The following is a 16,643-nucleotide window of genomic DNA, read 5'->3' as shown; positions in this document are numbered from 1 at the left end:
CACAGTGTCTCTTTAATGAAGATTTATTATTAGATACGTACATTTTCTATATTAATGATTGCAAATTTGGAACCTGCTTAGCCTTTTTTTTTTTTGCTCATCAGCTAGTGTTAGGTTTTGTGCGGTCCCAGAAAATTTTTTTGTCCAATGTGGCCCAGGGAAGCCAAAAGGTTGGACACCGCTGCCCTACTCCTTCTTCATGAGCAGGGAGGGGTAATTTTCATAGCGTTCCAGGCCACGCGCCAACCCTATTCCCCGCTCCTACTCCTTCACCGTAAGCAGAGAAGGGTAATTTGCATAGCACCAAATTTGAACCACCAAATTTCCCCGTCCCACCCCACCCGGCTACTTTTTCATGCCATCCGGCTGGAAATAATTTCTGGGGAGAACACTGTAGAGCATACTACCTCTCTGTATTATTTACATATCCTTAGACACTCAATTCAGTGTGCTACTTTCCTGTCTGTAGTACTAGGACAACTACTTTATCTGTTCCATTATGACATACATAGGTATTTATGACTGTATAGCTCGGAGGGAGGGTCAATAGAGTGGGCAGACTTGATGGGCTTTGGCCCTTTTCTGCCGTCACTTTTCTATGTTTCTATATTATGAAAACCCACCTGGCTCATTATCTATTTGTGTCAACACATCTTCAATAGATTCCTCCTCGTTTCTCAAATATTCTGGATCTGGTGGTGTGTAACCATGGTTTCGACACCAGTGAACTACTTGCTTTGTCTTCAGGAATGCTGTGCTGTGAAATCTGGGCTCACTCTTAAAGATTCCTTGTAAAACTTTTCTTATGGTCACTGCTCGCTGCCACTGAAAAGAACATGATTTAATGACATTAACACATGATAATACAATAAGCACATTATTGGTAAATAGGTCCACTGAATAAAATGGACCCTGCAGTAAACAGTGTATATTTATTTATGTTAGTGTTAGTGTGTAGTAAACTCAGTAGTAGCAGTTAAGGAAGTTGAGGGATTTACTTTCAGAGGATAATTTCAGAACACATATAATGCTGCTGTTTGATTATAATGTATTGCTTTTTGATTGCCTAAATAAATAGGGGGAGTCAGTGCCCATGGAAAAGATCTGGGTGTCACTGTAGACATTCTGCCCAATGTGCCAAAAAAGTAAACAAGATGCTAGTAATTATTATAAAAGGGATGGTTAACAAGACTAAGAATGTTATAATACCTCTATATTGCTCCATGGTGCAACATCCCCTTGAGTATTGTGTTCAATTCTGGTCGCCTTATCTCAAAAAACTATCTCCTTTAACTAAGGTGCAGTAGCCGATTTAGCGCGTGCTAAATGCTAACATGTCCATAGACTATAATGGGCGCATTAGTGTTTAGTGTGCACTAAATCGATTAGCGTGCCTTTGTAAAAGAAGGGGCTAGCAGAACTAGAAAAGGTTCAAAGAACAGCAATCAAGATGGTAAAGATGATGGAACTCTTCTCGTATGAGGAAAGACTAAAGAGCTTAGGGATTTTCAGCTTGGAAAAGAGATGGCTGAGGGGAGATATGATTTAAGTCTATAAAATCCTAAGTGGTGTAGAATGGGTACAAGTGGATCCATTTTTTACTCCATCAAAAAATACAAAGACTAGGGGACACTCTGAAATGACAAGGAAATACTTTTTGGGTTTTTTTAAAACGAATAGGAGGAAATTTTTTTTTCACTTAGACCGGGGGTCGGCAACCTGCGGCTCCAGAGCCGCATGCGGCTCTTTTCCACCTTTGCTGCGGCTCCGGTAGTGTGTCACGCAGGCATGCACTTTACAAGTCCAGCGTCGCGGCGGGAAATAGCCATGCTGAGCAGGAGCTCAGCACTACACAGATGAAAGCCTTGCTTGCTGATTGGTCCGGCGGCCCCGCCCCGCCGTGCCGCCGGACCAATCAGCAAGCAAGGCTTTCATCTGTGTAGTGCTGAGCTCACTGCTCAGCATGGCTATTTCCCGCCGCGACGCTGGAGTTGTAAGGTGCCTGAAAAAGAAATCATCCTGGCCGGGGTCGGTGTCATGCTCCGGAGATCTACAGCCTTCCTATCTCACTCTCCCTTCTACCTGCTTCCGGCCACATCCCCTGCTCCGCGGCTCTCTTCGGCAACTCAGCAGCAGCTTCTGACGTCGGGGCCTACCCTCTGCGAGTCCCGCTTGTTTCAACTTCCTTTTTCCACAAAGGCGGGACTCGTAGAGGGAAGGCCTCGATGTCGGCAGCTTGTCTTGATCACTGCTGAAGAGTTGCTGAAAAGAGCCGCGGAGCAGGGGAGTGTTGCCAGGTGCAGGTAGAAGGGAGAGGGCCAGATGCAGGACTCGTGGGTGAGGGAGGAGAAGAGAGAGAGAAAGAGAGAGGGGAGGGAAACAAAAGGAAATCTTTCATACTGGGCTGGGCCGGAGTGGAGGGAGGGTGGAAAGATTCTAGCTACAGGGTGCAGTAACAAAGGAAAAGGGGGGGGGGGGGGAAAGCTGAAAATGGAGATAGTGACACAAAGAAGAGAAAGGGTAAGCAGGACCTACTGAATAAGGATAGAGATACAGAGGGGACATGAAGAGGAGGTGAAATAGAGACATAGAAGTAATGCTGAAAAAGTGGGGGGGGGGAGATAAAGACATTGAAAGGGCAAATGGTGAACATGGCGTAAAGATAAGGACAGAGACAAATGAAGATTCTGAAAAAGTGGTGAGATAGGGATATAGGTGAGATGGACACAAAGAAGGGTGATGCTGGAAAATAGGTGGAATGGTAATTCTGACAGACACAGAAGGGATCAAGGAGAGATGGGGCTCAGGCTGGATGGAATGAGGAGAAATGCCTTGTTGGCCCGGAACTTCCTCTCCTACGTCAGAATTGACGTCAGGGAGCGGAATGCTGGTCAGCGCAACACTTCTGCAGGGAAAGCTTGGGAAGGCGGTGGCTTGGGGATGCTGTTCCCCAATTGCGGTGGCAGCAAACCGAGTGGCTTGGGGGAGGGCACGGAGACAGAAAGAAGGGGGAACAGGGAGACAGAAAGAAAAAGTTGGGGGAGAGAATGAGGTCTGGAGGAGAGGAAACATACAGGAGGCTGAAAGAAAGGAAGAAAGATTGGATGCACAGTCAGAAGAAGAAAGTGCAACCAGAGACTCATGAAATCACCAAATAGCAAAGGTAGGAAAAATGATTTTATTTTCAATTTAGTGATCCTGTATATAGCATTAAGATAAGAAACAATATATGCAGTGTTAGATTTGTTTTATAATGGTTTTGCGGCTCCAAGTTTTTTTTTCTTTTCGAAAACGGGTCCAAGTGGCTCTTTATGTCTTAAAGGTTGCAGACCCCTGACTTAGACAATAGTTAAGCACTGGAATACATTGCCAGAAGATGTGGTAAGAGTGGTTAACGTAGCTGGTTTTAAAAAAGGTTTGGACAAGTTCACAAAGGAAAAGTCCACAGTCTGCTATTGAGGCAGACATGGGAGTAAACCACTGCTACTATTTCGATTTTTGCCAGGTACTTGTGACCTGGATTAGCCACCGTGAAGACGGAATATTGGGCTAGATGGTCTGACCAAGTAAGGGAAGGGGAAGGCCCGCCATTTCGAAGAGGTGGGCTTGCTGGCAAGAGGGAGTGGCCATCCCTCTTGCTGGCTTCTACAATGAGATAAGGGGGAGGGGCTGGGAGGGTTGCTTGAGCTGGATGAGTTCTGAGTTGACCCCCCCCAAGCCACCAGAGCTCTCTTTTGGGGTCTTGGTGGGGCAGTGGGGGGTGGATCGTGTAGGATGGGGAATGTCTTGGGGACGGAATATTGGGCTAGATCAGGGGTCTCAAAGTCCCTCCTTGAGGGCCGCAATCCAGTTGGGTTTTCAGGATTTCCCCAATGAATATGCATGAGATCTATGTGCATGCACTGTTTTCAGTGCATATTCATTGGGGAAATCCTGAAAACCCGACTGGATTGCGGCCCTCAAGGAGGGAGTGAGACCTCTGGGCTAGATGGTCTGACCAAGTAAGGCTATTCTTATGTTCTTATAAATCACTACATGTGGCACAAAATACTTTCGTTAGATTGCTAACAAAAAGCTCCAGATTTGACTGAATTACTCTAGTATTGATAAAATTACATTGGCGACCTGTGAAACTGATGGCCCTAATAGGGCCTATGTGAGGATAAGAAGCTCCCCTTCAGAGAAGATATTTGAGGGTTTATAAGGTATAACCATGAAATGAGCCAGAAGAGCAGATCTATGAAATTGAATCCTTTTTGTATGCTATGTTGATCAAATTGCTTAAAGCTTTAAGGAAGATAGATTGCCCTTTATCCTAATGAAAACAAATATTAGCAGTGCAACAATGCAAATGTAACAATGGTCCAAATCCTAATAAAATACATGAGGCTGGAAGGGATTCTTGAGACGGTCCAGGTTTCATGCTTTCGTGACCATTATATTGATCCTTTGCGTGCGTAAAGTCTTTTCCTCTCTCTTGGTATTCCAGATCTAAATCATTGAGAAGGTCCCTATACAATTACATTAACATCCTCTCTAGCCTTAAGAAAATCATCCAATTGTTTAGGATCAAAAAATTGAAAATTATTACCTTCAAAAGTCACCAAATAAGTACAAGTAAAACGCAAAAACAAATTCAGTCCCCATGGCCAAAACCCTAGGGCAAAGGACCAAAAAGGCCTTCTGCCTTATGTACCTCTAGCAAGATCAGGAAATATTCTAATTTTTGAGCCAAAAAACAAATCTAGAGAAATCTAAAGGAATGTTTATGAATATAAAGAAATATAAAGGAAAGTTTAAAAATGTTATTGTGGTCATGTTCCAAAATAAAAGTTACTACCATAGTTGCTTCTCTGTGTAACTATTTCCAAAGAAGATTCCAAAAAAGATGTTAAATTCATTCTCTTCTTACACTGACAAACAGGATCATTAACATTTCTGGGGCTTACTATATACTGAGCCCTTGTTATTGGTGGAACTGAGTAAGATGAAATCTTCAAAGTTTCCATAAAATATCTTTTAACCATGTCAGCTGAAGAAATAAGCGGAGAATCTGGAAAGTTCAAAAATCATAAATTGTATCTTCTAACTTAATTTTCCAAAAAAACTGCAGTTTATGTTGAGTATAGATCTTATCTTTAATTGAAGCAGTTTCATAACTCTCCAAAGTCTGAATCATGGTTTCTAAGAGTCCTAGGTCTAGATGCACTAAACAGGGTTAGTAAGACCACGTGGATCTGCTACAGTCCGATTTTTGGCCGATTCTAAAAGAGCAACTGATGCTCAAACAAGTTTAAATGCAAATGATTTGAGCGGAGGTTCATCGGAATCCCCATTCGATCCCGCATATTAACGCAGAGACGGCAAGGGAAGCCTAAACAGCTGAGAAGCAGGGGAAGACCTGAAGGATCCTCCTGCCACTCAGCTGTTTGAGGCAGGAAACTTTATTTTTTTTTTTTTAATGGACACAAATGTATGTGTTACCCATGCACAATCTGTAACCATAAAAAAAAAAAAAAAGTTGTGCCAGACCCCCCTCCTGACCACAGACGTCGCACCTCCCCCCTAATGACAACTGCGGATCCCTGAACCCCCCCAAAAATGACGGCCACTCCTGCAACAGCAACACACCCTAGGAAGGAACGATGCCCACTCCCTCCCTGCCTCAGCAACCCTGATGTGCATCCTGGCCACCTGGACCCCCCATACTCTCCCCAAGACATCCCCCACCCTACAAGATCCACCCTCCACTGCCCCACCAAGACCCCAAAAGAGAGCCCTGGTGGCCTGGGGAGGTCAACTTAGAACTCATCCAGCTCAAGCAGCTCTCCCAGCCCCTCCCCCGTATCTCATTGTAGAAGCCAGCAAGAGGGATGCCCACTCCCTCTTGCCAGCAGGCACACCTCTTCAAAATGGCGGGCCTTCTCCTTCCTGTTGGATCCTGGGATGAAACAGGGAGGAGCATAAGTCCCTGATTGGCCTGGATATCTTAAGCCCCTCTTATGGGAGAGTCCTTTATGTATCTGGCCAATCAAAGGTATTAGGCCACCTTACTGGTGCATCCTGGGATGCACTGAGGAGGGGCCTCTGCTGATCAATGCCCAGTGACACCATCTTGGACTCTTCTCCCAGAGATGATATTTTAAGTCTGTCTTAATAGTGTTGTATATTTTATGTAGTCATGTATGCAGTAATTATGAACTGTCTAATAAGAAGGATAGAAACATGATGGCAGATAAAGGTCAAATGGCCCATCCAGTCTGCCCATCCGCAGTAACCATGATCTATTCCTCTCTCTAAGAGATCCCACATGCCTATCCCAGGCTTTCTTGATATCAGACACAGTCTCTATCTCCACCACCTCTACCGTGAGACTGTTCCACGCATCTACGACCCTTTCTGTAAAAAAGTATTTCCTCAGATTATCTCTTAACTTCATCCTGTGCCCTCTCATTCCAGAGCTTCCTTTCAAATGAGATTTGACTTGTGCACATTTATGCTACGTAAGTATTTAAATGTCTCTATCATATCTCCTCTTTCCTGCCTTTCCTTCAAATACATATTGAGATCTTTAAGTATGTCCCCATACGCCTTATGACGAAGACCATGCACCATTTTAGTAGCCTTCCTGTGGACCCACTCCATCCTTTTTATATCTTTTTGAAGGTGTGGTCTCCAGAATTGTACCCAATATTCACCAGTCTTATATAGAGGCATCAATACTTCCTTTTCTTAATGGCCTTAACTCTTCCTATGCACCCTAGCATCCTTTTAGCTTTCACTGTCACCTTTTCAACTTGTTTGGCCACCTTAAGATCATCACATATAATCACACCCAAGTCCTGTTCTTCTGTTGTGTTTCTCAAACTTCTTCGAGCTGGGGCACACTAAAGGTAATGGCCACGGCTTGAGGCACACGGAAATGGCGGATGTTGTCGTGATGACATCATATGCATGTGTGACATCATCACATCAACATCCGAGCATGCACAGAGGCCTTCCAGGTGGGTCCTGAGATGCCAGCAGGGAAGAGGGTGGGAGGGATGCTTGCGCCGGCTGATTGCTTACAGCAGTGTTTCTCAACTACTTCAAGCTAAGCACCCCCAAACAGAGACCTAAACCCACCCCCAAGCTCTGCCACAGATCCTGCCCCCTTTACTCATTGTAATGCAATTTTTTCCTTTCATTTTTCATATACACACAATATACACAGCAGACATAAATTCTCAAAATTGAGACATTTCAATCACTATATTGAAAATAAAATTATTTTCCCTACCTTTGTTGGCTGGTGACTTTATTTTTTCTGTGCTTTTAACTATGTTTCCAGTGACTTCTTATTCATTGACTGTTTTTCTTTTCTTCTTCATTTTCTGCCATACATCCATCTTTGGCATTAACTTAACATTCAATTTTTCTGCCGCTAGGAGTAGTTTAACTGTGGTTTCATCAGGTAGCCTTGGAGCCTTTGCTAGGTTGGCCCGCCTTGCATCACTGAAGTGGCCCGGCCTAGCAAAGGCCCTGAGGCTGCCAAATGAAACCGTGTCTAAATTACTGCTAGCGGCAGCTGTATGGCGAAGTTAATAACACTCAGAGCTGCTGCTGCTGGTCCAGGCGTGTGGAGAAGGCAGGAGTCCCGGCGGCAGATATGCGAAGGCAGGAGTCCCAGTGGCAGATACATGAAGGCAGGAGTCCCGGCATACACGACAGTAGGAGGCAGTTGCAAGTCAGCTGACACAGACACTGGAGTCTCTCTTCCTGCCCAGTGTGCCGCAGCACACTTGAAATCTCAGGAGGCTCACTGCCTTAAATTGTACTGTTCCTTTGGGTTTTTGCAGCCCAAATGCATGACTTTGCATTTCTTGGCATTAAATTTTAGCTGCAAAATTTCAGACCATTCTTCAAGCTTCACTAGGTTTTTCTTCATGGTATACCATCCAGGGTGTCACCTCTATTGCAGATTTTGGTATCATCTGCAAAGAGGCAAATCTTATCCGACAGTCCTTCAGCCAATATCGCTTATAAATTTTTTTTAAAAGAACAAGCCCAAGAAGAGAACCTTGAGGCACACCACTGGTTACATCCCTTTCCTCAGAGCGATTTCCATTAACCATTACCCTCTGTCATCTTTCACTCAACCAGTTCTTGACCCAGCTTGTCACTTTGGGGCCCATCCCGAGGGCACTCAGTTTATTTATTAGACATCTGTGTGGAACACTATCAAAGGCTTTGCTAAAATCTAAATATACCACCTCTAGTGCACACCCTCTATACAATTTTCTGGTCACCCAGTCAAAGAAATTGATCAGATTTGTCTGACAAGACCTACCTCTATTGAATTCATGTTGCCTTAGGTCCTGTAATCTACCAGATTCCAGAAACTTCACTATTCTCTGTTTTGAAAGCATTTCCATTAATTTGCTTACCACAGAAGTCAGACTTACTAGCCTGTAATTCCCTACTTCTTCCTTACTTCCATTTTTGTGCAGAAAGACCACATCCGCCCTTCTCCAGTCCTCCGGTACTATTCTCGACTCTAGAGAAGCATTGAAAAGGTCAGTCAGCGGAGCTACCAGAACTTCCCTAAGTTCCTTCAGCACCCTCAGATGTACACCATCTGGCCCCATCGTAAATACCTTTAATTTAGCTAGCTCCCAAACTGCCAAAAACAATTTTTAAGACCCCCAAAATTGCTCTGACAGGCTGTCAGACCTGTACTCACTGTGCCATGTAGTGCTGGGAGCTACAGCAAAGGAAGCTGATACAGCATTCAGGGAGATCCTCTGCCTCGATAAGTCTTGAAAACTGGACTGCTGGTCTTCTGATTGCACTTCTGGCCTCATACCAATGGCCAGGGACCATCACCACTCATGTGACCTGGCAGAGGAACACAGCAGGCTCCAATCCCAGGCCTACCTGCATGAAGCCACACAGCCTGTGCTCAAAACCACTAGTGGACGAACCTGTGGTGAACCAGCTTCCAAGTGAATGGCCCCTGAGCCCTTGATCTGAAGGTACAAGCTGTGCAGGGGGTGCACTGCAAGGCAGCTAACCCCCTGGAAACAGAATTTGTCCACAAAGTCTGTGATCTCCTGCAGCCAGAGCTATCCCCACAGGGAACCTCTACAGCATGAAGACACAAAAAGCATAAAAATATTAAGTAGAAGAAAAATTAAACAAGAGTAGAAAAGACTAGGAAAGCATCTGGTGACCAGAGGGCAGTCCTACAGTAAGAAGGGAGGGTCAGAAAAATTATGTAAATGAGGCTTTCTACAAACAGTCTCGTGAGATGGGATGCATAACCCACTTGTCCAGGAATAGAGCGGGATTGTACAAGAACAAACAGGTACTACCTGCCTCATGGCAGTAAATGGCTGTGATATATGCACAAACTAAAACAGAGATCAGTTTTCAATCTAATCCTATGTTTCAGTTTATCTACTCCCTCATTGCTCCATTACCCTTCAATTCCAACTTGTACACTGGTAAAATGACCAGTTGGTTCTTCAGGTCACTTCACTCTATCTCAGGGGTGTCAAACTTGATCAAATTAAGGGGCCAAAATCCAAAATACAGGCTAAGTCGCAGGCCAGACCCCATCCCCATAATAGTACTAATTATAACACCATTTTTTCCATTCATTTTTCATATATACACACACAATATAATCTTATTAATACATAATGGTTAACCACAAAATTAAACTACACAAAGCACACTGTATGCTTCTCAACATTCATTCCTACCAGAACACAGCTAACCCCTATGCAAATACGGGACCAAAAACTAAAAGTACTAATATATAAAAAAGAAACCCTAAGATTCAAGACTCTGCATGCAGTACAATCCCCAGGGAAAAAGAAACAAATGTATTTCTTTCTGAGCAGTGCAAAATATAGACAGCAGATTAAAATTTTCAAAATTGACACAATTCAAATACTAAATTGAAAATAAAATCATTCCACCTACCTTTGTCTCCCTCCTTGCTGTGCCTCCCTCCGGTGGGTGTCTTACCTTTTGGCTGGCTCCCATCTGGCCGTTTTATGCGGCCCATGGTCCGATGCCCCTGGTGTTATCTTGTGGCCGGCTCCCTCCTCCTCACAGTGTGCACGAAGCCACATGCAGTGGCTCCTCGCATGTTCTGCACCTGAACTGGAAGCCTTCGCTCTGACGTTGCAACATCAGAAGGAAATGCTTGTGGATGACAACAAGCGATTTCAAATCTTTTCGCAAAGAAATCAAAACCCATCTATTCAAAAAATTTATACAGATGTCATAACTCTAACCTGGATTCCCTTCAGTGTGATTCCCCCATCCTCCCTTCTTCACCAGTTACCCTTCTCCTCAAAGCCCAAGCTTGTCAACTGCTTCCCTAACTGCATATATACTGAAACTGCACTATATCCCATCTGTACAACATCCCGAATTGTATATCCACTGGAATAGCCCAATCCTCCTTGCCGTATCCCATTCCCTAAACTATACTACACCATTCTTCTTGTAACTCCTCTGGAAATGTTCTTCTTCTTGTAACTCTTCTGGAAAAGTCCATAAGTCTTTTTGTAATCATCCTGGAAATGTTCAGATGTCTTTTTTGTAATCTGCCCAGAACTGCAAGGTTGAGGTGGAATAGAAATCAGTAAAGTAATGTAATGTAATGTAATGAGGCGCGGGACATGCAAAGAGCCACTGCACGCAGTTTCGTGCACATTGTGGCTGTGAGGAGGGAGCCGACCACAAGGTAACACTAAGGGCATCGGACCACAGGCCGCATAAAACAACCAGGCAGGCTAGATTCAGCCCACAGGCCTTGAGTTTCACACCTGTGCTCTATCTAATAACAGAATATATCCCCCTTCATCCTCCCCCCAAATCATCTGCAAATCGTTCAACTAACTAACCAGTTTAGACTTGATTCAGTTCCAGTCCTATAAATGTTGTTCATAATGTCCTTTTCTTTTATCTTCCAAACATTTCATCCCAACCAGCATCTTTATGCATAAATACCATTCGTTCATGGTTGGTGGAAATGCAGATTTTCAATGCAAGTTGCTGACAGTCCCAACTGTAAAAAAATCTGCTTTGCCATTTAAATGCCCATTCATTAAACAAACCCAACAAACAACTCTGGACTGAAAAGATTACAGTATCACCCAATGCAGTCGATAGATAAGAAGTGACTCCCCTGCAAAACAGCACTATTATAGGACACTCCTACCAAATAAGTAAAAAAGTTCCTACTTGATTCATATATCAACATTTTTTTTTAAATTCTTTATTCATTTTTATAACTTACATCAAGTGTAACAAAAAGTAACATCATTTTAACATAAATATATCACTTGAAATTCTATAATTAATCATACTCAATATATTTTATCCCATTCCCTCCCAACTCTTCGATATATCATAACACATATATCATATAATAAAGACTTTTCTTTCATTCAAAGTACCTAGTGAAAATTTAAAAAATTACCCCTTCCCCATTATTTCATTTGTACTAACCAGGGAAATGATATTTATTCATTATAATAATTTGTTAATGGCTCCCACACATCTTGAAATTTATTAAAATTTCCTTTCTGAAGAACTAATGTTCTTTCCAGTTTATAAATATGACACACTGAATTCCACCAAAAACTATAGTTTAATCTACTCCAATTTTTCCAATTGCATGTTATTTGTTGTATGGCGACTCCTGTTAAAATAAGTAAGAGTTTATTATTTTTGGAAGATATTTGGCTCTTAGCCCTCATAGACACACCAAATAATACTGTATCATAACGATAATGCCACATAATTTTCTAACAAACTATTAATTTGGTCCCAAATTGATTTCCAGAAAGCCATAATAAATGGACAATAGAACAATAAATGATCTAAAGTCCCTGCTTCAAGATGACAATGCCAACAGCTATCTGACTTAGAGCAATCTAATTTTTTTAAACAAACAGGGGTCCAGAATGCTCTATGTAACAGGAAAAACCATGTTTGTCTCATAGATGCAGACATCGTACATCTCATCCTCCAAGACCAAATTTGTGGCCATTGAGACGCTTAATTTGATGTTTAATCTCAATGCTCCAAATGTCCCAAAGACCAGTCTTTGTTTTTTTATTCATAAATCCAGATATTAATTTGCACCACTGAGTGGCCTGGTGTCCCAGGAAATCCACCTGAAAGCATAAGAACTCTAAACTATATTGATTATTAAGATTTTTCCATTCAGGGAACCCCACCTGAATGACCTACTTCAGTTGCAAAAACTTAAATTCAACATGTATTGTAAATCTGTTTGGTTTCTGTAAATAATGTTAGGTAGAATGGATTCATTCATACCAAAAAGGACAGAAAAAGACTGTTGACAAAATCATAAAACGCAACGGAGAATAAACCTCAATTGAGAGCAGCCGGGACTATACAAGTGCCCTAAGCCGCTCTCATCATCACAGGTTTATAAAAAAACTCCGTACAATTATAAATAACTTTCATACATCAAAGTGTTAGATTTTTTTCAATTTTTCAATCTTTTTTTCTTCAATATTTTTGATATATTCCAAAATGTCACTTATTGGATCTGTCCAAAACAAAGGGGAGAAATCATTCCCAAACACCTACAATGTGGCAATCAGCTCAGCTATAAGCATACAAACATGGTTAAGCTGTGTGACTTTGTGAAACCGAAATATCATATATCACTCATCTGGAGATGTAAAACTTCCTAGTCCCGACAGAAAAGACTTTCTGTTTCGCCAAAAAATGGCTACTTCAGGGGATCCATGTTATTCGGAATACTCCACACTTCTTAACAAGACAAAATTACAGCTGGCTCCTCACAAAATGGACGAAGGACCGTTTTTTTGGCGAAACAGAAAGTCTTTTCTGTCGGGACTAGGAAGTTTTACATCTCCAGATGAGTGATATATGATATTTCGGTTTCACAAAGTCATACAGCTTAACGATGTTTGTATGCTTATAGCTGAGCTGATTGCCACATTGTAGGTGTTTGGGAATGATTTCTCCCCTTTGTTTTGGACAGATCCAATAAGTGACATTTTGGAATATATCAAAAAGATTGAAGAAAAAAGATTGAAAAATTGAAAAAAATCTAACACTTTGATGATGAAAGTTATTTATAATTGTACAGAGTTTTTTTTATAAACCTGTGATGATGAGAGCGGCTTAGGGCACTTGTGTAGTCCCGGCTGCTCTCAATTAAGGTTTATTTTTCTCCGTTGCGTTTTATGATTTTGTCAACAGTCTTTTTCTGTCCTTTTTGGTATGAATGAATCCCTTCTACCTAACATTATTTACAATACGTGTTGAATTTAAGTTTTTGTGATTAAATACGATTCTACTTCAGTTGCATCCATCTAAAATTTTGTGATTTATTAAGGCCATATTTATGTTGCAACTGTGAAAACTCAAATAGTTTACCAATAGAAATAACATCTTCTAATATACGTATTCCTGCAATCATCAAATGCTTCCAGATGACCTTAAATCCGCCAATTTGAATCTTGGAGTTCAGCAATATAGTTTGATTTGTTGATTTGTGAATTGGAATAGGTGACAAATTACTCACATATCTTATTGTTTTCCATGTGTCTATAAATAATCTATTTTCTTTATATAATCTAGGTATTTTGATACTAAGTAAATGGCATAATCGCAGAGGAAACATGAAGCGCCATTCCAACCATAACCAATCTGGGATATTATCAATAAGCTCTGGGAGGATTGATGATACCTATAAAAGTTGGGAAAATTTACCCCTCCCTCTGTAATCGTTTTTTGTGGAGATACTAAAGCAATTCTAGCCTTTTTGCCCAGCCAAATAAATTTTGTGAGAATATTATTTAACTTTTTATAAAAAGACCCCTGGAAAAAAACTGGTAACATACTAATTTGATAACAAAACCACAGGCAAAATCATCATTTTAATAGTTTGAACTCTTTCTCCACCAAGAAAGATGTAAAGGATTCCACTGCTCACACATTTCTGTTACCTTCTGTAATAAAAAATTTTCATTCACTTTCATTGTTTCTTCCAACGTGTGTTTTATCCAAATGCCTAAATATTTTATTCTGTCCTCTTTCCATAGAAAGGGAAATGTTTCAAATAAACCTTTTGTACAATGGACATTAAGTGGAAGAACTTCTGATTTTCTCCAATTTATTTTGTACCCTGAGAATTTTCCAAATTTTTCTATCAATTTTAATAAGCTTGGAATGGTTGTTTCCGGATTTCTCAAATAGAAACATAGAAACATAGAAATAGACGGCAGATAAGGGCCCACGGCCCATCTAGTCTGCCCACCTTAATGTCCCTCCCCTACCTTTGCCCTGTGAATAGATCCCATGTGCCGATCCCATTTGGCCTTAAAATCAGGCACGCTGCTGGCCTCAATCACCTGTAGTGGAAGACTATTCCAGCGATCAACCACTCTTTCAGTGAAAAAGAATTTCCTGGTGTCACCTCGTAGTTTCCCGCCCCTGATTTTCAACGGATGCCCTCTTGTTGTCGTGGGACCCTTGAAAAAGAAGATATCTTCCTCCGCCTCGATGCGGCCCGTAAGATACTTGAACGTCTCGATCATGTCCCCCCTCTCTCTGCGCTCCTCGAGCGAGTATAGCTGTAATTTGTCAAGCCGTTTTTCGTATGGTAGATCCTTGAGTCCCGAGACCATCCGGTTGGCCATTCTTTGCACCGACTCCAGTCTCAGCACATCTTTGCGATAATGCGGCCTCCAGAATTGCACACAGTATTCCAGGTGGGGCCTCACCATGGATCTATACAATGGCATAATGACTTCCGCCTTACGACTGACGAAACCCCTTCGTATGCAGCCCATGATTTGTCTTGCCTTGGACGAAGCCTGCTCCACTTGATTGGCAGACTTCATGTCCTCACTGACGATTACCCCCAAGTCTCGTTCTGCTACCGTTTTTGCTAGGATCTCGCCATTAAGGGTATAAGACTTGCATGGATTCTGGCTGCATTTTTTGGCATTGAAGTTGAGTTGCCATGTCCTAGACCATCGCTCCAGTAGGAGTAGGTCGTGCATCATGTTGTCGGGCACTGAATCTTCGTCTGTTGTGCATTTGCCCACTACATTACTCAGTTTGGCGTCATCGGCGAATAATGTTATTTTACCTCGAAGCCCTTCTGCCAAGTCTCTTATAAAGATGTTGAATAGGATTGGGCCCAAGACTGAGCCCTGTGGTACTCCACTAATCACCTCTGTCATTTCGGAGGGGGTGCCGTTCACCACCACCCTTTGGAGCCTACCTCCAAGCCAGCTCCCAACCCATTTCGTCAATGTGTCACCTAATCCTATAGAACTCATCTTGCTCAGTAACCTGCGGTGTGGTACACTATCGAATGCTTTGCTAAAGTCCAGGTACACGATGTCCAGGGACTCCCCAATATCCAGCTTCCCCGTTACCCAGTCAAAGAAGCTGATCAGGTTGGATTGGCAGGATCTCCCCTTAGTAAATCCATGTTGTCGGGGATCCCGTAGATTCTCCTCATCCAGGATCTTATCTAATTGGTGTTTGATTAGAGTTTCCATTAGTTTGCTCACTATCGATGTTAGACTCACTGGTCTGTAGTTTGCTGTCTCCATCTTTGAGCCTTTCTTGTGGAGTGGAATGACGTTAGCCGTCCTCCAGTCCAACGGGACGCTGCCTGTACTAAGGGAGAGGTTGAAGAGCGTGGACAGTGGCTCCGCCAAGACATCACTCAGCTCCCTAAGCACCCTGGGGTGCAGGTTGTCCGGCCCCATTGCCTTGCTAACCTTGAGCCTTGACAGCTCACCGTAGACACTGCTGGGCGTAAACTCAAAGTTACTAAACGGGTCAACTGAGCCAACCCTTGTCTGTAGCTGAGGGCCGAGCCCTGGCGCTTCTCGGGTGAAGACTGAGCAGAAGTATTCATTTAATAGTTGGGCTTTTTCCGAATCCTTTTCCACATAGTCTCCGTCTGGTTTCCTAAGACGTACAATCCCGCCTGAGTTTTTTCTTCTATCACTGATATACCTGAAGAAGGATTTATCTCCCTTCTGGATGTTCTTTGCTAGAGACTCCTCCATGAGGAATTTAGCCTCCCTGACTGCTGTTTTGACGGCTTTTGATTTGGCCAGGTAGTCTGCTCTAGAGTCCTGCTTCTCTGATTGTTTGTAAGAGATGAATGCTTTTTTCTTCTCCTTGATCAGGTCTGAGATCTCCGCAGTAAACCACTGTGGCTTATTGTTCCTTCGCCGTTTACTTACTGATTTTACATAGCGGTTTGTTGCTTCTTGTATGGTTGCTTTCAAAGTCGACCACATGTCTTCCACGTTATCGGTTTCTTCTTGGCTTTGTAGCGCCTGGATAGAAAGTGAAATGAAGCAATATATCATCTGCATAAGCAGAAACTTTATATTCCCGATCTGAATAAGGAATACCCTGTAGTCAACATTTATCAAAAACATTAGGAAACATAATTTTAGTATAGATACCATCTGATCAAAAATTTATATGCATTTTTCTGAATCAAAATACAAGTAGATGCTTTTTGTACTTCACATATTTTTCCCCATTGTTCCTTGGAAAGTATATATACCCAAGTCTTCCTCTTACTTTAACATATAGGAATA

The 16,643-nt window shown here is 42.3% G+C and overlaps 1 protein-coding gene across 9 annotated transcripts in view; it reads right to left on the bottom strand.

The window, feature by feature from the left end:
- YEATS2 (YEATS domain containing 2) overlaps nt 1-16,643 on the bottom strand; it is a 1,675,245-nt gene that overhangs the window by 133,635 nt on the left and 1,524,967 nt on the right. For all 9 annotated transcript variants that reach the window (XM_033957686.1, XM_033957691.1, XM_033957693.1 and 6 more), the window contains one exon: nt 624-825. In XM_033957686.1, coding sequence (XP_033813577.1) covers nt 624-825 — 202 coding nt within the window. The remainder of the gene's footprint in view (nt 1-623; nt 826-16,643) is intronic.

Source organism: Geotrypetes seraphini, chromosome 9, assembly GCF_902459505.1.
Source record: "Geotrypetes seraphini chromosome 9, aGeoSer1.1, whole genome shotgun sequence".
NCBI classification, from domain to species: domain Eukaryota; kingdom Metazoa; phylum Chordata; class Amphibia; order Gymnophiona; family Dermophiidae; genus Geotrypetes; species Geotrypetes seraphini.
Note: the sequence above shows the minus strand (reverse complement) of the source record. Positions and strands in the feature narration are given on the sequence as shown.